We start from the raw sequence: 23,358 nt of genomic DNA on the forward strand, positions 1-23,358 counted from the left end.
CTAGTGGTTGTGTAAATTGCGTTCGCGTTTGTTTTAATATCATTCATATCAGATAAATAATTAAAAGAAGAATATTTAACAATGAAATCTGTTACCTTGGCCTTTGTAACCTTTCCCTGAGCATTGCTGCCAATGTTGGACGGGATTTGCTCCTGTAGAACTGGTGCCATATTGGAACAGTATGACATGTATGAGATGAGATTATCGCTAAAATTACCTGTCTCAATTGTCTTTTTTTTTTATATTATTTTTTTTATTTTGTAATTGTTTGTATTACATTATTTTATAATTATTTAAATTTTATTATCACATTATTGGATCATCATTGAACGATTAGCTGTTTATTTCACCATTGTTTGCTTATTTTGCTACTATTCTTTCATTATTTGATGAATGTTTCACTATTAATTGCTTATTTTGCTATTATTGACAAATTATTTGACCATTATTACACATCTGTCACCGTAACGCCATAAGTTACAGCGTGTCGTAATTTTGCGGTATTTTACGGGGTATTTTCATCCTACCATATTAGGAAACGCGGATTCCAAATATGGAATGATTACGCGCGTAAGCGTTCTCTAATATTAAAAACAAACATGGCTGCCACCAGGGTTTAACCGGATTCCATACAAAGAAGTTCGCTGATTCTGTTCTAAACTTTTTGGAATTCGGCATTCCCATGATGTATCCGTAGAAGGAAAAGATGTATAATAATAAGGTTATTATGAGGATACCTCAGACACTACGCTGTCGCATCGACCGCTGTACTGTCTTCGTGCATACTTTGAGGTATCTTCGTAATAACCTTATGTTATTTGCACATTCCAATATTATTACCGCATTATTTCATTATTATTTGGTCGTTATTTAACCCTTTATTCGATTATATCACATTATCTCAACATAACACACAGATATTTTATTAATATTACCACATTATTTCACAAATATTATGTTACTATTTGTTTGTTTTTTGCTTAACAGGTACGTGCAGATAGAAACAGAGACAAGAATGTACACCAGTCAATCTTACATACATAACACCACACATGAACTACGGGAAGCTATAGTTCATTAGGTACAACATCATTTATGCTTGGTGTGGTTCTTGCCTGTATCAGCACTCATCAGACTGGGAAGTCCAGTATGCCATTTATTACATGCCTTCATCCGCTCGCCAATCAAACATACACTTTAGAATAGGAACATCCGGGGATTGTTGCGGTCCAGTGGGTCATGTACGGACCGTCGTCAATACCAACAGAGAGGTGCAATCATCAAAGAAATTCCCGGAACTACTTTCGTTTGCTTGGATAAAATGTATAAAAAATAAAAAAGAACGATCACGATGATGATAATATTCAATATTTTAATAAAAGTTTGCAACCATACACGAATCCAATTTTACAACAATACATGTAAAAACAACTCACACCGGATACATAAGCTTCCGGGCTAGATTTAACATGCGTGGGTGATAGCGTTTCAAACTACACTTCATGTTGGCAGGGGAACCTGGCTTATATTCGTCTCCGTCCTTCTTCTTTATGCTGATGAAAAATTTTCCAAGAAGTTCATTCAACACGAGACGCCGCAATTACCCGGTATTCTGAGTTAGCCACGTTCGGTGGTTTTAATGGTGCTTTATAATTATAAGTAATTTATTTATTTGATTTATTCAATTATAATGGGGTAGCTTATCATAACCACGATATTTATATTATAATAAGTCACGTGTTCACGAGCAGCCAGCGGAAGTCCCTAATTGTCACAAACGCTCAACAAATATATTTGTGTTGTGTAAGCATCCTAGTCATTATGATCTATGATCACTCATGAGCGAATTGCTCTACTAGTTCGACGCACTGAAATTCACTTGTTGGCATAACCAATTACCAACACATTTGAATCGATGCATTAGAACATTGGTTATGGACACCACAACGATTCAACTATTCCAGTAAATTGACATATATGGTTCAATATCTTTAAATACCTATTGTTATGATTTATAGGGAATACTACTTTCTACTCGATAAAGTCGCGAGCATTTCTGTAATCACACCACACAATTGAACATATTGTGATGTTCGCCCATAATTGATATGATCTAAATCATAAATATTTGATGTGTTTATCTGAAAATTGCTATAGAACACTATAAATACTCGTATGCTAAATTAAACTAATCGATCCAATTTGTGGAATACGAATAAACCAAAAAAAGTCGAGTTGGTCACAGATGAGTAAAATAACCCAGCTTTTAGCCTGGTTGTCAATGGGTCTTATCGTTTAATGAGCTATATACAAGGTTTCGTGGTTGGTATAATGGCTAAGTGTGCCCTGACGTCTTATGATGGGGAAGCACTGTTAACTTTGAACATGATCGGTTGGTTAATTAGCATATTTAGGCTCAGAAAAATTGCCGTAATCGCACTATTTGCTTGATATTCGTTTATATAATTTTCAAAATATAGAAAAAAATTCGGTAGATCAAAAAATCGCATAACTTTGCCTCAAAAAAAAACTATTCGCATACCTCGTGTCCAACAAAAGAATGGGACATTTTATCATCAATTTGATTATGATATTTAAGTATTTAATATCAGACTAGTAATACTAGTCTGTGATTAAATGCACTCGTCTTGTTTTGTTTTGTTGAATTTTTCTATGTAAGTGATAAACTAAAGTAAGTTTAGTGATGTGATGAGAGCAACTACAATTGTGGTTCAATTCGTCAGTTGTGCGTTAAATTTGCGAGTGACATCTGCAATGTGACGTATTTATGCAAATTACATACGTGAAGACACGTCAACATTATACTCATGCGCAGACAGCCGTGTTTCGTGATAAACATAACAACATGGGAAATCGGGAAAATTAAATACTATATGCGAATGTTCATGAATGCGGATTATAAACATCATGTAGAATGCAGCAATGATTTAACGTCGAATTATAGAAAACTATTTTTTTTAATAAAGTCTTTGTTCAGACGTGTAGTGACGCAAATTATTTGCATGTACATAACGTTGTGTTCTCCTCTGATGTCACGGTATGAAACAAACATGTGTTTTTGTCGTTACAATTGTTTGTCATATCCCTTGTTTTTGTATCATTTGATGACAAATATCATACAATTTGTTGTGAGATTTGTTTTGCACTTTCGACCGTACACACAGAAAGATTTAAATTTTGATGTCGTATTGTCTTTATTCAATATAATGTAGTTAAAGCGGGGCAGTTGTCATTTGCACATGCGTCTGATGGCCATCTTGATATCCGGCCGTTCATAGTGACGACGCGTTGGATACAACCACGTGATTGTGAAATATGAAATAAAATACGCAAACCTCGCAAACATATCACATAATACCAAAAACTGTTAACATGGGGGAAAATACAACGTTTCAATATAAAACAAAAAGAACAAATTTCCTAATTTGTAAAATATTGTCTGATTAAAATTTAAAAGAATATATGGCGTGTCATGAAATATAATACAAATATTGTTGCTGTTGAGATGCCATGATATGATGGTAGGGTTCAGCGACGAAGAATGATAATTTAATTAGATGATAGGAAGCGCATCGTATGGTTAGCTGAGTAGGTTTACTTACAAATGTGTACTCCTGTTTTTGCTGGTAGTCGGTTTTTAGCTTAATTAGAAAGTAACAGACAATTGCAATATCCGTTCTGTCAGCAACAAATAGTTCTTGCTGACAATTTGCGCATTCAGCTGCAAACTCCCATATTTCACACCAGTTAATATCGATGTCGTATTTTATTACAGTGTCAATATCGCGGCACCTTAAACAGTACATGTTCATAAAATTAGTTGTAGCTTCATAATATGTTGTTTCAGTAGCATGCACCTATATTATCTTAATTGTAAGAGTATAGTATGTACCGGAATAATCAAAACATGTGCGTATTCGTTATAACACTATTTTGCGTTTTTTTTATATTTATTAAAAAGTGTATTCAGTATATTCATTAACTTACGTTATCAAACAACAATGTCAAACGTGTATCCAAATTTGCGGGCGACTTGCCCCCATTGTATCATGGTCATCGGAACGTTACTACCCTGCTACTGTGTATATTCTAATCCACCCACCACTCAGTAGTGCCACACCCCTGTACTTATTTTAATAAAGAGTCGTATTGTAATTTAACATCCTGCAAATCCTTTGAATGACGAGTCGGTAAGACTTAATCGTATAAATCAATGTGTTGTCTTTTTGTTATTTTTTTCATTTAAAAAAAGAGAGACCCAAGAAACACTATCATATAAATTAGTTGTAGAAAACAGGTTTCAAACGACAACTATTCGTTAAATGCGGAAAAATAGTGTCGTACAAAAAAATAATTTTATCGTGATTCAAAATTGTTTTTAGCGTAATTCTTGTATATGTATATGTACAAAAACAGCATGACGATGTTTGGACATCTAGTCTGATCGATTCATACAATGTTATAGTGAACGCACGTTATGAAGATTGACCAGGATATAACTCGTTTGTTTTGTTTGAGTATATCAATATTGACTAAAATAATATTCATTACGTATTTTTAAAGCATATTTGAATAATACTGTTTGTATTTTGAATGTGTAAATTATCTTCTTATACGAAATTCGATGCTCATACATATATAACAGCGACTTGGTGTACAACAGGGTGTTTCGAATCTACAGTACCCTGGTCTGAGATGAGAATGGTTAGAATGTTAGCTGTGACGTTTTTATTGGTCACTTGTATGTCATATTACGTGGCATCTGGTAACACGGCCGGTAAGTTTGTCAAATGTCATTTGCATTTCTTATTTTTTTTCAGCGTGTTTATTGTAATCGTGTAACAGGCTAACAATTTATAACAATGAGTTTTGAACGTAACTGCAAACTATAATCAAACCCCGTAATTTCAATCTCAAGCATCCATTACTGGTTATAATGATCTAAAAGTCTTAACGTTTTTAAAAAGATTTTTCCCCTCTCTTTGACAGTCTTCTCTTATCGAAGTTGCTCCTGCTGGAGGTATGAGGTATATTGCAGAAATGAAGACTCCAACTGGGCATGGGCTAAGAACGAGTGTGAAAGCCTTGGAGGATGGTTAGCCACAATTGACCGGAAGAGGACGCACCAAGAAATACGAAAGCTGATCCGTGAAAAGACAGACACGAGGAAGTGTCACAACTATGGATTCTGGGTCGGGTATCACGACGACGCAGACCCCAAAAAATATCGTCACAAGAACAAACCGCATCTGTTCACATGGTTGCATGATCAGTGTGAAACATTTGAGGTATGGGAGAATAACCAACCCAACGATAACATCAGCGAAAGTGAAGAGGGGCAGAATTGTGTACAGTTGTGGTAAGAAATAACAACGAAGCATTTGGTGACTTATTTACCACACCCACCATACGTAACTTAACTTTTTCTGACTTACGGTTCGCTCCGTCGTGAATTTAACACGCCAGTAATAAGCATTGATTCGCAATTTACCAGTATGGAAGTACAATGTTTTTCCACAAATGAAGGCCCCGCAAATAAATAGTATTGATATATTCGCAACTTTACTTAACATTGTGCAACTTCGAAACGTTCTACGACACAGTGTTCCTCTTTCGCACAGCAGCAAGACACACACAGTTACCAGCGGTAACTATATCGACAAATCGATATACAGTTTTAGTAATTTTAATTCGTACAGGGTCGGCAACATTATAATATGTTCGCGCGTACATTTCAATGACAGAATCATGTCATATATTCAAAAAATACACATGCAATCTTTTTGATAACATCGCCGTCTTATGTTGTTTTCGCTATAGGTATAGACCAACAAAGAATGGTAACTTTGATGATGAGTATTGTTACGAAAAGAAAGGATATGTGTGTCAATTTCCAGAAGGTAATAATGAAAAATTATCACGAGACAATACGTAGGATTGTTACACCTTCGTTGAGATCGTTCAGAACATCCGTTAATTTGAAAGGTGGAACTTCATTGGTCGGTTTTTTGACCATATGCATCATACTTCATTTGTTATAACACAATCTTCCTGCGTAAAATTACATGTAATTCCATACAACACTTTATATGGCTTTTTATTTGGTTTTCCTAAAGCATTCGTTTGGATTGGTATAGTTTAAAGTTAAAACACATGTTTACGGTAGACGGAAATTCAGGGCGATTCGTGAGAGATGTTACTGAACTATATTTTTGTAATCAGTTTTCATATTCATACTACTAACGTCACTTTGTAAGCGTCGATCGTATGTTGGTGATCACCTATCTAGGTACTGACTTTACATAAGAGTATAACAACGCCAGGAGACCAATTTTTTCGATAATATTTTGCTTCCAGAAAAAACAAATTTCAATCGTTTGGTGGCGCAGTCGGTTTTAATGTTTCTACATAACTCGTATCGCAACGGAACGTTTATATACCATCGTATGTTAGCATTGAATACTGACATATATAGAGCCCCTGTGTTTAATAACCAATATATCGCCTGTATTCGTTTTTGTTTTGTTGTTTTCAGAATGCAGTTGCGCTTGAGTACATCCGTACTATGCCAACGTTCGACAGTACAGTGAATACACCGACCAACGCTATTTGTGCTTGCACCGTCTGATATAAATACTCGACATATATTGTTTTATTATATGTTATTCTAATTATTACATGGGTACTTTTTTACATGGGTACATTTTTGTTTTGCTTCCTGGTGCAATAAATATGCAAATTACATTTCAAATAATATTTATCTCTATTGTCTTGTATTATATTGCATCCTGTTTTACCGGGATTTTGCATAATCTCTCAATTTGGAGCTATAACAATATTAATTTGCATTAACATTTATTAACATTTGCGTTATTCTATTGTTTAAGGGCCCCTTAGCTCCTGAAATAAAACAGTATACTTGACAAAATTAATCCTTAGGTTTTCTTTTGAGTTTGTATTTAAGAACAAACAAACGCATTCTAAATAGCAAAGGTTTTTTCAGGCTTCTTGTTGACTTTGGTGTAGGTCATCAATTGTACTGATTCTAAATTCCACCTCATGAAATTTCACCAAAAATTTGGTGTAAACTTTATTCGCACGTCAAGTTTTTTTCAAGTTTCAGATCGCTGAACCGTTAACGTAACGCGACAGTCTAGCTCTCGTGCCTTGAGTCATATGATTGAATAGTGGTGACTTATCACATCTCCATCCAAACCTACTGTGCTGTGCTGTGCTGTGCTGTATGGCGTCGTATTCCTGCCAAAATTAGGATATGCGATGTTATCGTATGTTATGCCATTTGACACAACAACATGACAATCTGCGATACGAGATTTCGGTATTTATAATGCAATTTCACAATGTTATATTCGAGTATTTGTATTACCATACCACAATACGAACAATGCAAAAATGTCATCCACTTTTTTTATCATCGGCTCAATTTTTAATAAATTAGCTTTAGAAAATTTTGCCGGGTACTTTATGGATTTTAATGATTTTAAATGCCTGCTTATCACACTTCACTCCAGATTGTTGTTTTGTTTTTTTCCACGTTCATTATTTCTTAAGTTCGTGTTCGTGTTTTATAACTTGGTCGCTGTGTTGCAAGTGTCGAGCCGTGTGTACGCCACTCCGCTTAATCTTCGACTTAGACTTGCATACAGTCTCCTGAATGTTTGTTTGTTTTCTATAAAATAAAATGTCTGCAAACGTCGAGAAAATGAAACTAACATTGTTTAAACTATTATAGTTCTCGCAAACAATTCTCACGGACCGTAACCGAAACTGTAATCGTGGTTTGCATTATTCCAATATAGTATGAATAGCGAAATGAATCTCGTCGCCGCTGCTGAAGATCGCGTTCCGTCATTTTCTGAACTTGCACTTTTATAAGAGACACTAGTGAAGATACACTGATAACAACGGCCATTGAATGCTCATTGAAAACCTGTAAAAATGTTTGTCCAGTTAGAAAGGCGCAATTTGGAATTTTCGCTATAGTTGGGTGCACACACAAAAACGATGCGACAAGAAGTGTACGCACCGACAACCTCTCGTTACTAAACGTGAAAGGTAGATAGCGTATTATCTTTAGTGCACCTTCGACGCTGTCTTGCAATGTCGTCATAACAATAATTGGGGCGAAAGGAATGTTTGTTTACGAAAATTTAACTTTAATTATGACATTAACGCTCACAGGTGGAATATTATTGAACCCCATACCAGTGAAAATCAGGGCGTCTGTAAGGCCAGACTTTTATTATCCCTTGTTTCGCGAACCCGCCGAATGAAGAAGGGCAAAAATGAAATAAAAATAACATGTCATTTCAGCGTAATTTCTCGCGCCCGCCGACTTGTAAGCGCGAAAAATTGCTAAAAAAATATTATTGTTATCTTCATTTTTTTTACCGCCCGCCGCATAACAAATCCTAACTGCATTTTCGTGGGAGTATCATGCTCAAAGTACCGAAGTCTCGCGCAGATGAGAAACAAGGTTATACATGGAATAACATTCTATTTTATTTCTTCTCCTCTCAGGTCAATGATCTCACTTACGATTCTTTGAGAATCACACAAATCTAATGAAAAAAAAATAATTTAATTTTATTTCCGCCCTCCTCAAATAAATTGCCTTATAAAAACTCAAGAAACAAGGAATAAAAAGTCTGGCCCAAGAGACATAGGTATTTTGTTTGATTTGCGGTAAACCGGCTTTCGCCATGTATATATTAACATAATATTTATTGAAAGAAAAATACAAGTGACTATATGCAAGTCTGTCTTCGAATTCGCGCACCGGTGAACTTACCAATACGTATCTCAACTCAGACTCATTCCAGAGGCGGCTTCGAAACTAAACAATACGTTTGCGAATGCTGTTGTTTTGCGTGAAATACAATAATATCGAAGAAGAAACTACCCTCAGTATTAGAAATGGTTATTAGTTATTAACATTGCCTGTACTTTATACAGCGACATTGGGTATTGTGTCTATGAGAGATAACAATTCAAGCTGATTGAAGGCAGCATTTTCCAGGGAATAAGGTTTTTAGGCTCAACAACCAAAATACGCGCTTAACTTGAGAATTGTTTTTTCAACGTATGATAAGGACTAAACTTGTCCGTAACGTAAGGGGCAAAGGGTTCGGTTTCGCCAAAATAATCGCGACGAGCAGTAATTTTAATAGTTTGGTCTACATTATTCCTGAAAGTTGTTTACATTATACGTACAGTATATTCAGGCTTTAGAGTTTGTGACAAATTTCAATTTTACGACATCTACATTAAGCATGATTATTGTTTTCTGAATTGTGTGTACTTGGTTGCATTATTCCTTAGAGAAGCGTATGTCTGGAGCATGTGCAGTGTGCCCAATTGATCTACGCATACTTTTCATTCTATTTTACAGTTCATAGTCAGTGATTTACCGCCATCATCTTTGCGATGTCGCCACCACCAAATTAGTAATGTTACAGCGCCCTCCACACGTTTTGATGAAGGATATGTGATACTGCCCCCTATGGTGATATGATAATAAACGTGACCTTACTTAGAAAATACACGCGTTGAATGATGCTGTCATTTGTATAAAAAGATACCTGCCCTCAATCGAAGCATATTTCGAGAGTTGAGCGAGTATGTTTGTCTGTTAAAATGATAAATGTTCGACTACTTAGGAGTAGTGAATCATTTATTTTGTCGGCAAATTGGTACATTTGCATAACTGTAACTGGATTTGCATGCACACAGATCATAGTAGATAGTAGTTAGTCTTTCGTTAATATTATTTTTATTATTTAAAAAAAAAGTTATGATATGTATATTTGGTAATGTAAAAAGCACTTGTATTGAGATAGGATCTCAAATAAATAGGAGTCTGCGAAGTTTACAGGACATCCGATCTATCATCGATCATAACACCACAACTAAAATGCTAGCATGGTGAACTATGCATACGGATACATGTAGCACGATACAGAAAATATTCATATCATAGAAGACGAATAAATAAACATATAAAGCAGCTACCGCGTTAACAGTGTGTATGGATATGCGGGGGGGGGGGGTTAGAAGTTACTGTACGTATTCGAAAGAACGAATGTGCCCGCTAAACCATCAGTAGTCCCCAAAGTAGATGAATTCATCACTCGTGAATTATTATAGTAATTATGTTAATGACATTCTGTTGAAGCATGACTGGATTTACATCCACTAATAATCGTTAACACGACAACAAAAATATATGATATCCCACATCAACCAAATGCAAAATGAAGACATATTTTAATACTAAAAAATAGAATGGAGGGCAGCGCCGCCGCCACCATTAAAAATTATACATGCTGCATGGCTATACTTGCGTAAAATATATTTCCATGATTTCCGCTAGGATATACTTGTAATTTTTGTGGAATGATGTTTCGGATCATTCGCTAATTACACGTATTATGGGCGCATCGATGGTGGAAACTTGAATGTGTAGATCTTCAGTGAGTTTCATAGTACAAGGAGACTGACTGTTGCCATCCGGTTTGAAATGTTCAGTATCGCTGTATTACAAACGGTGCTATAGCCCAAATCATGACGTCAAGCGTGATTTTTTACCGTATCATATTATCAGTAATATTTTGCACACCAGAACTGTGATTGGTAGTTTGATGTCAGCAGACACGCGTGATTACCGCCACAGTTTTGTATCAATCCGAGCCGCAGTTCTGACAGTGGAACTATTGCTGAAATAACACCGCTATTGCTGACATGCAAATATATCATTGCGCGTCATATGCTAATTTTGCTGAGACCACAGTGTTCTATTTCAGCTCATTCCGCTCATTCGTGACATTTGATTAAATTTGTTAAACCTATATTTTCGAGAGACTGAATACATATTCAGAAAATACACGCGCGAGCTTGCCAAAATGAACCATTGTTACCCGTAATTATGTGACCGTATATAACCCCGCAACGTTCAGACAACGCGTACAATTAAAAAAGAGAGTTCGGCAGCATGCGACGTAATACTTTGGTGATATGAATTGTTGATCTGCCCCGTCTTACGTCACACTGTGATGATGCGCAATTTATGCACGTGATAACGTGTTGTATCACGTCAATCTGGGAATCTGGCAATGTGTAAAAGGACAGTGAAATGCACACGATTTTCAAAAAAATAATAATAAATAAATAAACAAATCGAAATTTTAACTGAAAATATACGCTTTACTTCATTTCTCCATGCAAACATACAGAGCTACGGATTCAATTTATGTAAGGCCTAGTCAGAACTGTTGATCGCAGGCAACGTTTTCTTTTCAAATGATGGCCTACTTAATATCCGACAGACAGTGTTGTAATCTATGAACAGTATTTTTTATACCTTAATTTTTCAACATGGGTATAATAAAAAGCACTGTTTTTTTTCTGTTTTTCCGTATCCTGTTAATCGGTCTCTTCTCTACCGGTTGTCTCATTAGTCCCATCTGTCACGCTGACAATAAACAAGCTTCACATCTCCATTTCATCATTACTATCCTTTTTGTGAAAAGTGATCCATCATGCCACAGTACGTCGAAAGCATTTAACCGTATCATTCTCACTTAAGCTGTTAATAATTTCACCCTCCTTATCGCGGGGAATATGGACACAACGCGGCGCAGAAATCAATTTACGTTTAATGAACATGTGATATTTGGATGTGTAAGGTCGATATAACAGTACGCATATGGTAGTAGCGATGTATCATGATGCGTACATTGTGATTGTGAATGCAGACAACACTGTGCCTGTTATTATACTGAATGACACTGACATGAATTATAAAGTACACGTTTGTATCATACAATGCATTAGTTGTAGCCAGGCATATGGTCACTACTATTGTCAAGTTGATGGTGGCGCTGTTGATGGTGAATTCCTTGTGACGCGCGAATGCTACAAGGGAGTGTCCAGTCACAAATTTCCTCACAGCACTATTAATTTTTTTCCTTTCGTACTGCGTTTGAAATAGTTCAACGTCGTTATCGTGACTTTTAACGTATTTACTTATTTACAATTTGCAAAGTAACACTGGCGTCAATTTAAATTACATTGTTGGTTACTATCTTTTCGAGAATCGATACAAGTGTAGTCGATCGTTTCTTTATGTGAGTAGATATCATATTATTACCACCGTCAGGGATACCGTCAATCTCAAATGCGTGTACCTTGTGGCATATATTCATATTTTTACGATAATCTCAAATCCGTCCAAAATAATACTTGCACTTCCTTCCGTGAGATTAACATCAGACCATACGGTGAGTCTTATTGCTGACAAATTAAGATTATTACCGTGTTGATCAAAACAATTTCCAAACAATTCCCATTTGGAAAACGTCGATGACAAATAGTTCGATGCACTTTGTCGTTGTTATGAAGGACGGGTCTCTGAATTTTCGCTAAGAGGTCCACTAGTGTGAATCTTGTAATTGATCTCTAGAGGTTGCTTTATAATCTATGGTCGTGAGTCGAACATGTCATATTTACTTATAAGAAATTAATGTGCGAAAGTGCGTGAATGAGAAACACCTTGAGGTTACCATGTAATATATGTGATTGTTCATAGAGCCGATTTCCAAAGACCACAATGCAAATAAAATTTCTCCGATAAAAACACACTAAAATATTGTCAATTCCTCAATATTATTGGACATCGAAAAATGCACTGTAAGACACTATACATATTCTTCACCATATGTTACCGAGCAAACTTTAAAAAATTTGAGATATATTCGTACCACAGGAGACTATTGTTAAAATACCCTAAAACAGACAAAACATGCTAAGCTCCACAAGACTTTGTACATCCATTTCGGAACCGTGTACGGTGACCCCATAGTTGCATTACATTTTCTTCATCCTCGTGACATGAAATACGTACAAAATATGTATTGAAGAAAATGACAATATTTTTACTTTTGTTTAGAGTTCAACTTCTAGAGAATATTATACTGATTCATACTAGTATGACTCGGAACTATATGAAAGTGCAATTAGATGTGATCGGATGATGTAATAGTGAATGAAATGAACGCAGAGCGCTGTCGGCGACGCATATTTATGTGCTACATATGGTTTCAATAACGTAATTCTTATTATTATTATTATTATTATTATTATTAGTGTTATCATTATATTAATTATTGATATGTTTTATCATATGCGTACCGTTTACCATGTTCGCGTGCAATAACAGATCGACGAATGAAGAGGTAATTTCGGCACGCACTGCGTGGGTCACTGTAGCACGTGCTCCCATCAAATTCCAAGCCACACCTCAAAAGCGTGATTGGAATGTTTATATCTTTCATATCTTTGAGATATTGATGTCCCGCATGAACCAATGACGGTAAAATAATCAAAGAATTGTTAATAGTGCATTTCTGCATTCTAAATGAACGTGTAGTTGTCACAGAAGATATGGAGATGGACAACTGTAATAATATGGGAACAGTATTTATTCGAGTACTTGTATCGACTTATTTCCATGAACATCCATATTCAACTCAGTGAATTTGCGTTTTTAAAGATAAGGCATATTTATATTAAAAGAAAATTTGCCTATTATATGTGCCAGGATAATTTAAATGATTTTAAATTCATGTAAAAACACATTTTTTTTAAAAAGTACGCGAACAGAAGATGAAACCAAAAACACATGAATGCAAATGTTTCGTTGAAAGTTAAAGCGGGAGGGTCGTCACCTGCGCATGCGCGGGACAAACAACAAACGCTAAAAACACAAAGGTTCATTGGTAGACGCTTCTTTGTAAACCATGACACGCTATGGCTATCTGACGCATACGCAGGTGACGATCCTCTCTGACGACCATGGCAATTTATGCCATGACTTTTGACTATTACTGCTATTCAGAACTAAGTCTTCTTTTAATATTGTGGTACAATAATTAATACAACAAAGTAATATACATGTGCTATTTTTTTATTTTTAGAATTTCTTTTTTTCCCGTCCGTGTTATCCATTCCCCACTCAATCACAAATAGGCGGAGGGATACGCATCAACGCTGTCACGATGTTTTCATCACCAGTATTTGATGAACGGACGCTGGACCTCGTGCAACGTTTGTTCAATTTCCGTGTGAGTGATTTGTTTCCCAAATCATCACGGAACGGCCCTGTTTATATAATTTATCATATTGATGTGTGACAGGTTTACGATGCTATATAGTACAAGTGGAAGTTCTTCACCGCCACTTCAGTCCCATTGACAGTATCGCTGACCTTGTGGAGATTAATGAGACGTCGTAAAAATCCATGTAGCATACGGTGTTTACAATTGTCAATGCAAATTTTGATAATTTAATAAGCACTCCGTCGTTGAGGTTTTGTAAACGAACAGTATGTTTTTATAACACATGTGCTCGTGTTTTGAAATCAGCACCTCAAAGTACACATACAAAGACGACAACTACACCTGACGGGTATAATATATACTCAATGTAGGCATGCTACTTTGAGAGAATCCCGGAGAAGACCATGCCAGGATTTGACCGGGCCTAGTTCAAACAACAATACCACAATATATGTTATGTTGTTTTATGCGCACAGTTGAAATCTGCGTTTTCAATACATTTATACAGCTGGCACACTTATCTAGCTTGTTATATTATTGCCTTCCTAATAAAACTGATGAATAGAAACGATTTTCCGTAAATAAAAATGATGACGTCTACAATTATTTCACGAGCACATGTTTATGGTGAAAATGGTTATCGGTGACTTCAAAGTCACAGTCATTATTTGCAGTCCTCAACACGCGTGTCACTGTCACATGGCCGTTTTAATGTTTTCCATTTGGTTGATAAGAAGCAAAATCTAACCGAATTACTATATTGTCGCAAAACGAAACTGCCTGCTGAAATATTTTGCTTTTGTGTTGTGGCAATGTTCATTTTTACAAAATATTAGTTAGGGTATAGATGCAAGTATGTTTCGCGACTAAATATCTTCTAAGATTTCTTTGGTATATTGTGAGGCAATGAGTGAAGAAGTGATACATACTTGAGTAGGTTTAATTACGTTGCAAACACCATGTTTCACTCATTGCTACAAGAAAAATAGAATAATTCACTGCAAGCAACCCCAGTATAACTCAGTTTAACTTCTCACAATAAAGTTTCTATAACTCGCACGTAAACACATGGATGGCGTTTTTGTAAAATTTTTCAGATTCAGAACAAACTTTCTCAGAAAATTAATACTTTTTTTGTAATTTATTTCGAGTCTTGTAAATTATGGAGAGAGTTTGAAAAATATTTTTTTTGTACTTTTCACGGTAGTTTAAGCGTTTTTTCTGGTATATTTCCGTGGTAGAGAAACCAAACCTATCTACGTATTAAAGTTGCGAGAAATGTAATTTACAATATTTTTGTTTGAATCTGTATTATATATTATACTGTGATTTATCATCATCTGAAAACACACCTGATAGTACGTTTGATAAACCGATGATTTTCTTTAATACATATGTACATCGGGGTTTAAAACGTACAATAACAATCACTCAATAACAAAAATATTATATGTTCGGTCATCTTCGAAGGAAAAAAAATACGTTTATAGCTGTGAGTTTCTACGCGTCTACATCTAAATTTATTACAGTTATATCTGGTATTAATTCTGTGTAATAGTTTTTGTATGGAGACAGTCGTATTAAAAAATCCATGTTGCATTACAGTATCATTGTGTAACACTTCATTGTATAAACTCAGTTGCGGACAATCATGATATATATTGTAAAATAATACAGCATGTGCATTTGGTTGAATGCATTACACTGAAATGTGTTTTGAAAACTTTGTCAGATACATCGAACAATAATAATGGTATAGTATACTAGTGTTGTGCAATTGCTTGTGTGTAAGTTAGCATGTAAGTGTGAGACACACTCTAGGAGATGGACAAAACCACCGACCTAATGCGAATTTTGGGATATCAATGCTTAATTTTAACGTGGGTGTTAAGAACAAAAGCGCTTGTACAGAATCTATTTTTATTACCATAATTCATATACTAGTACTACTATACATCACAAGTTGACCTGCTTTCTAATCATATTAGCAAATCAGATACGCACTCGCCTGTTCGGAATGTTGAATTTGAATGTTAATGATAATCTTGTTTATCGAGACAATCCGGCACGTCGGTTTTCTCAAAACACATATGGTCTTATTGAAGCGGGACTTAACTATCATGTTGAAAGCAGAATGTAGAATTTAAAAGGAGTATGAAGTATAACTGATCTTTAACAATAAAGGTTGCTCGTCCATGCGAAATTCACCATCTCCATTCTCATATTTTGGAGAAAGAAGGGAATATGTTCTCTAATTTTGACCTTTTAACCACAGTTAGGTAAAACAAATAACCAAAGTCATTCTTCAGTTTACTCGTGCTGTATAAAAGTATGAAACAAAAAATATGAGCTGATGAAAACAACGCTCGCGACATCACTTCATAAGACAACAAGCCATGCATGACACAGTCCCTGTTAGTTATCAAACTTAAGATATATAGTTTTGTTTATAGTGATATAGTTCAAACATAAAGAAGTCAGTGATATGGATCCAGAAGCTGATGCTTGGTTATGATGATTTTTTGATGATTCCTTGTATTAGATCGTCAAACGAGTACTTGTTCACATTGTGACACATTACTCTGGAACAACATGAATAAAACAAAGTTGCCACTGTCCGGCCATGTCTATGACATGATTTATAATGAATATATCAAATTTGAACATAATATGTCAAAGCATGGCAGATATATGTCACTGCATTCGGTAAAACAAAATGGCCGCCAGTCAGCCATTTTAAATTCGATCTAAAAACAGTTTGACATGCATCAAGGTCATGTAACGTCCAATGTATGTACCTAGTTTGAACAAAATCCATCCATAAATACTCGATTTTGATGAGTTTTCATCACAAAAATGGCGGCCATTGGGCCATCGGATCGTGGAGCAAATGAATGTGCATATGTATAATATTATGTATGATGTATGTGTGAAGTTTGAATGTAATCGGTACAGGCATGTCTAAGATATAGGTCTGGACGCACGGACGCACGAACACACGGACGAACAGAGGTCAATCTATATGTCCCTCGTTTCGAACAGAGACTAACAAACATTGCAGTTTGTTTGTAACAAAGCGTCGAACACAAAACAGGTCGTTATAATTGTCATTTAACCATGTAACGGGACATTCCTAGCGTGGTAACCCGACACCAATGCTTGGACACTTGTCGCAATAGGTTTTATAACAAACTCGACAACAAAACTCGACGATACAACGTAATAAACAAACTCGTGTTTGGTGATTTATCAAAATAAATATCCGTTCATTATAACAAAATATACAAACGTCTCTTTGCAAATGCTGAGTGTAATTGATACAGTTGTAGTCATATGCCGATTGTAATCGTTGTCAGTGTATGTATATACGGAGTGTAATCACCACAGAAGTGATCTTATGCAAAGTGCAATTGCCATACTTGAATTTGTGTGTAGAGTGTATTAATTTCCGATTTATAATTGATAATAGTTAATATAGTTACAGTCACATGTAGATTGTGAAGTTGTATTTATATGCAATGTGTAATCGTTACAGTTGTATTATTTTGCAGTGTTATCAGTATGGCTGTACTTATAATCAGTGTAACGCTACAGATGTATTCATAAGCAGATTATAAGCCTCTACAGTCGTAATCATATGTAGGGTGTTACAGCTCTAGTAATATTTATATGAAGAGTGTAATCACTACAGTTGTATTCATATGTAGAGTGCAATCACTACAGTTATATTCATATGCAGAGTGTTATCACTACAATTGTAATCATATACAAATTATAATTGCTATAGTTATAATCACATGAAGATTATAAATCATTACAGTTGTATTCATATGTAGTGTGTAATCGCTACAGCTGTATTACTTTGCAGTGATATCGATAAGGCTGTATTTATATTCAGATTGTAATTTATACAGTATATACATGTGCAGATTGTAATAACTATAGTTGCATTAATTTGTTATCGCTGTAATTGCTGTATTTATATGTGGAGTGTAATCTCTAGGGTTGTATTTGTATGCAGAATATAATGGATGTGGTTTTATTCATATGCAGTGAAATTGTTACAGTTGTATTTGTTTACAGACTGTAAATGCTATAATTGTACTTATATACAGAGCGTTCAATCGCTAGTACTAATTTGCAGAGAGTGTGATTGCAGTGTGTAACAGAGAGTAACATAGTGTACTCAGTATGGTTGTATTCACATACAGAGGGTTATAGCCGGATTTGTATTTATATGCAGATTGTAAATCACTACATTTGTATTTATGTGGGCAATGCAATATATAAATGAAGAAACTAGAGCATTATCGGTTATTCAAGCACGAGCAATCTTTGCAAAACTGCCAATGTTCTAATATTGTCTGCAATTGTTTATTTATGATTTCCTTAATATATTTTAATGAAATGCGAGTCGAAAACAGTATATATTTAAAGCAAGTACTCTCAGTGATGAGGCTATTATGTTCTCTGGTTAACCTGTATTGTATTATGTATAAATACGCACATATATATGAATTTATCATAAACTATTTGTGTTCTATATCTATTCAAAATTTAATTCTATTTACCTTTGCTACCATACACTGTGAAACTCATACATTTGTAATGTAAAGTCACGTATGCGGTAGCCCACTAATGACGTGATATTATTATTATTATTATTATTATTATTATTATTATTATTATTATTATTATTATTATTATTATTAAGTATTAACTTGTGAAACGTATAGTCAAACTTGCACTTTGGTTAAGACAGAAAAGTTTCAATTTAGAGGTTTATTTTTAACTATTTAAAAAGTTGGAATGGGTGATATTCAATCCATATGAACAACGACATTATGTAGAGAATTTAACGAATGGGCGTCTGATAGATTTATTTGAAGGTTTTTCTTGAAATATCAAATGACATGCATTAAATTATTGATGTGCTATAAACATAGAGTACGTTATACATTTTGAAATGTGTGTAGTGGTGATCAGCACAAATTATTATAAACATACTTTGTGAGTTGAAAAGACACTTTACCCAGCTGTAGCATTTACAGTCAGAAACAGAATTTCATATTTGTGATAATCTTTGACTGCTGATTTTGCAAGAAATGAGCACACCTACACATAGTACATGCTCGACGAAATAACAGGGAAATCTTTTTGATTTTTGATTTTTTTTCTGGCTTTGTTACGTACCGTTTACCTGGCACATTGAGAGTGATAAAGTATGAAAGCCGACCGCTGAAATAAAAAAAAAAACTTGTAGAGTAGCCAATAATACCGTAATATACACTAATCTTCAGCTAGCTACACAAACAAGTCTTCTACTACCAGGAGCCGCACGGAATAATCAAATTCCGTACGGTATAAAGCCAACTTCCTGCTTAAATATTATTATCCGTACACAATGCCTTTATCTGCATAATTAACGGAAATATTTGAACTACATGCTCCTCAATAGAAACTAGAGATTATAATTTATTTGTGAAAAAGGAGATTATCTGCCAATTAACTTTCTACAATTGTGTTTGTATAGCACGATGTATGGTCATTTGTGTAGAACGAACGAGATGTGTTTTTCATTTCGTTTCGTCTGGAAATTAGATACACATACACTCCAATACATTTCAGAACATTTCAGAACAAAATACTATGTGTTCGATGCTGTGTGAATGGATTCCGGCAAAAAAATAATTGATGTTGATGATGATTAAGTGTTAATGTGTTATTGATCACTACAGGAATGGTGTTAGAATACAATCTGAGAAGGGAATCTTAAAAAAAAAACCGGTTGACTCCTTGTGAGTAGTATCGCAAAAGCGTCAATAAAGTTGTACACAACATGGTTGCAGAGTAGAAATGTGACGACTGCTGTAGATTCTTTATTTGAACGTTATTGATTAAAAGTTTCTAAAGTTAAAGTTAACAGTAATCTTGAATCCCGGGAATGACGTCATTGCTCAATTTGGCTATATTAAATGAGAGTGATTGACAATGAAACAACGCCCAGAAGATTTAGACAGTTTGTTTACGTCGGCGCAATTTTTGTATAAATAGGCCATCAGATAGTTGGAACACTCATACCATCGGTAGAAACTCTTAGGAGCGGTTCAATTGTGTAAGTACTGTATTTTACATATCTCTGTTATTTATCCCGTGGGTATCTGTTCCTGTGTATATATACAGTAGCATGCCTAATACTGTATAGTACAAATTCGCTAAATATAATATTGTTTTTTTTTCTATTTCTGTAATCAATACATTTAGACTAACGTCACTAAATTTTTCTCCGGGCTGTAGAACTCCCCATTGTACAGTTCAGACGCCTGTTGGTTCATACTTACAATAATTAGCAATACATGTCCTCACTGACAATGAACATGATCTTCCAGGAAATTGTTATATTTAAACCTTAACAATCACTTAAGCAAAACAAATAGCTTTTGCTCCATTCGCTTACTAGTGAATTGCTCTAAATTTGGTAAACTTGGGATACAAATTATTCTTTAAAAATGGATTCAAAAGCATTATTTATTATTCTAATAGTTAAACATATATATTCTCATTGGAGTTACAAACAAGTAATTCACCTCACTGCATTATTTATCGTTGAACAGAAAACAACACCAGTTTGGTGCGTAACTAAAATGTTTTTCTCAACACTACAACCCTCACATGTTCAAAATAAAATTTAAAAACAGCTGACATGCGCACAGAAAGCAAACCTTAGCACTAAAATTGGTGTGAGTACAATGACGTCAAAACTAATCTTGAACGTACTATCTATATTTCTGTTTCTAACTACGGAAAAAACTTAGTTTGAAAAAAGGCAGCCATGAATCACAGTAGTTCATCAACGTGTATTCTTGCTAACAATCATTGGACAATGCACATTGTATTCTTTTATATACGTGGTGTGATTATTTCATGCGCACTAATTTAAAAACAGACAATTCCACGTGGTTACACTTATCATTCATGTATGTTTTATCACTTAGAAATCACGATAATCAAGCACAATATGCTGCTTTTTGTTACTTTACTCGCCATTGTCGGCGCCACGTATGCCCAGCATCCCTCCGGAAATCTCAAAGGTAAGAAGTGCCATGTATGATCTAAATTGAATAATTTATTTATTTAACTGGAAGTCAAATAATCAACTAAATCGATCGTAGGAAACGTTTCAAATCATTCGTCTATAGTTTAGTGTGTATAATAATTTTGTAGTTTGGTTGTTTAATCATTTGAACATTTATTATTAATATGTTGGAGTATAAAAAACTCAAATAACAAAATTTATAGATTTGTATTATACTGTAACTCGCAAATATACCACGCTGCATTATGTAGTTTTGTTTTGTTTCTACAGTATTTGACTATACAAGTTGTTACTGTTGGAGATATGAAGTATTCTGCAGAACTGAGGATTCAGACTGGCAGTGGGCTAAGGACGAGTGTGAAAGCATGGGTGGTTGGATAGCAACTATCGACAAGAAGAAGACTCATCAAGAAATACGAAAACTGATTCGGGCACAAGCAGACAATAAGGTTTGCAGTAACTATGGATTCTGGATCGGTCTACATGATGCTCGTGACCCTAAAACATCGCGACATAAGCAACAGCCAGGATTGTTGTCGTGGGTACATGAACAGTGCCACTATTTCGAGGTCTGGGAAAAGAATCAACCCAATGACAACGATACACAGGGTAGCGCAGGACAGAATTGCGTTCAGTTGTGGTAAGTACAACCGTACACTGAAATACAAGTAGTTTTGTGGTAACCATTTATATGTCAGAACTTTCGCTCAAGTCATACTCTCGAAACATCTGACACACTGTTCAATATAACAAACTGTGCTTGTTGTCACAATAGTACAGCGCTATGTGTTTATTACATGTTATAAATTACGTTTCACGCGATGAATAGTTTGGTTATAACATGAATATATTCTTTTTCTGGTTACAATCATCATATATCAATGTGCTTTTATAGAGAGTTAAGTGTTCGTGCTATGAAACATTGAACTGGTTCTATCCCGGAAATCGATCCCCTGGCTCTACCAATTTTCAGATGTACATTGACGCTAACTTTACTTTGTTCTATTCTTTGTTTTCCAGGTACAGACCAGGCAAAAAAGGCAACTATGACGATGAATATTGCGGTGAACCTAAGGGATACGTCTGTCAGTTTCAGGAAGGTAAGCAAAATAATGTCACACTTAACCTAAGCATTTATAGGCATTAAAACATAACACACTTTGGGATTACATTATTTTCTACCGAGATTCCATTTTTCCATTAAATCCGATGAAGATTGTTCTCCCTAAATGAAATAATTCAAAAATCTCGAAGTAAATATTTGTTTGAAATATACTGATGTATACTGATGACAGTTTGCTTTAATCATGACATTTAACACGGATAGTGGAAGAAGCCATCCAAATTCTCGTGCTACACTCTTGTTAATCACTGTGATGTTTTGTATTGCAGAATGTCCATGTATCAATCAAGTCTTGGAGTAAAGTGTGGAAAATCTTGCGACAAACAACCCAAACTCGTTGAATGTTTCCCCATGACAATAGTACGAAAGAAGTATTACAGCGTTTATCCAATATATGATGCATGACTATGAATATATCTATGTGAAGGGAATTTGTATAAGTGTAACAACATATTGACACGTGTTTTGGTTTGACTTGAATGGTAATAAAGAAGAATATACTGACAATATTTATGTTTATTATTATTATTATATATATATATATATATATATATATATATATATATATATATATATATATATCTCCAGTGTTGCAGAAATATGAGTTTGTTAATGTCATATAGATCAGATAATTTAACAAGTGTATTTCGATCTGATACTTAACACACGGTTTTATAGAATAGGCAATGTGTTCTTTTTCAAAATTTGTTTTTGTAAATTTTGAGCAATATATGTAAACATCATCAAAATATTACTGAATTACCATATCATTGCAACATAAAACAGCCTGTTGAAATATATATCTTGAAGATGCAGGAGATGTCTCTCACAAGTCACGATCGTCCTTTTGTTTCCTTTTTTTTTGTAAGTTGCAGTCTGTTCACAGGCAATAATGCCTGGCATAGTTGTGTCGGTTTAATCACATGGCGAACATCGTGTTTGACGCATTGCTACAAGAAAAAAGACTACATTATCAACAATCC

The 23,358-nt window shown here is 34.8% G+C and overlaps 2 protein-coding genes across 2 annotated transcripts; both read left to right on the forward strand.

Annotated features, from left to right (window-relative positions):
• Window positions 1-4,675: 4,675 nt before the first annotated feature.
• Window positions 4,676-6,775, forward strand: LOC102809272 (perlucin-like protein). Its single transcript, XM_006819805.3, has 4 exons — window positions 4,676-4,798; window positions 5,011-5,380; window positions 5,842-5,921; window positions 6,557-6,775. The coding sequence occupies exons 1-4, from the start codon at window positions 4,717-4,719 to the stop codon at window positions 6,571-6,573; spliced, it is 549 nt and encodes a 182-aa protein (XP_006819868.3). The 5' UTR covers window positions 4,676-4,716; the 3' UTR covers window positions 6,574-6,775.
• Window positions 6,776-21,174: 14,399 nt separating this feature from the next.
• LOC100366617 (C-type lectin lectoxin-Thr1-like) lies at window positions 21,175-22,884 on the forward strand. The gene is made up of 4 exons (XM_002737437.4): window positions 21,175-21,247; window positions 21,523-21,892; window positions 22,273-22,352; window positions 22,645-22,884. Exons 1-4 carry the CDS (start codon window positions 21,175-21,177, stop codon window positions 22,674-22,676), a joined length of 555 nt encoding a protein of 184 aa, XP_002737483.1. The 3' UTR covers window positions 22,677-22,884.
• The last annotated feature ends 474 nt before the right edge of the window (window positions 22,885-23,358 follow it).

This window comes from Saccoglossus kowalevskii, chromosome 12 (assembly GCF_978046115.1).
Source record: "Saccoglossus kowalevskii chromosome 12, keSacKowa6.1, whole genome shotgun sequence".
In the NCBI taxonomy this organism is placed as follows: domain Eukaryota; kingdom Metazoa; phylum Hemichordata; class Enteropneusta; family Harrimaniidae; genus Saccoglossus; species Saccoglossus kowalevskii.

Excerpts from the sequence above, each read along its gene's own strand:
- LOC102809272 (XM_006819805.3), top strand. The coding sequence starts at position 4,717 with ATGAGAATGGTTAGAATGTTAGCTGTGACGTTTTTATTGGTCACTTGT. Across the intron at positions 4,799-5,010 it reads GGCATCTGGTAACACGGCCG|TCTTCTCTTATCGAAGTTGC; the intron begins GTAAGTTTGTCA and ends TCTCTTTGACAG. Across the intron at positions 5,381-5,841 it reads CAGAATTGTGTACAGTTGTG|GTATAGACCAACAAAGAATG; the intron begins GTAAGAAATAAC and ends TTTTCGCTATAG.
- LOC100366617 (XM_002737437.4), top strand. The coding sequence starts at position 21,175 with ATGCTGCTTTTTGTTACTTTACTCGCCATTGTCGGCGCCACGTATGCC. Across the intron at positions 21,248-21,522 it reads TCCCTCCGGAAATCTCAAAG|TATTTGACTATACAAGTTGT; the intron begins GTAAGAAGTGCC and ends TTGTTTCTACAG. Across the intron at positions 22,353-22,644 it reads CGTCTGTCAGTTTCAGGAAG|AATGTCCATGTATCAATCAA; the intron begins GTAAGCAAAATA and ends TTTGTATTGCAG.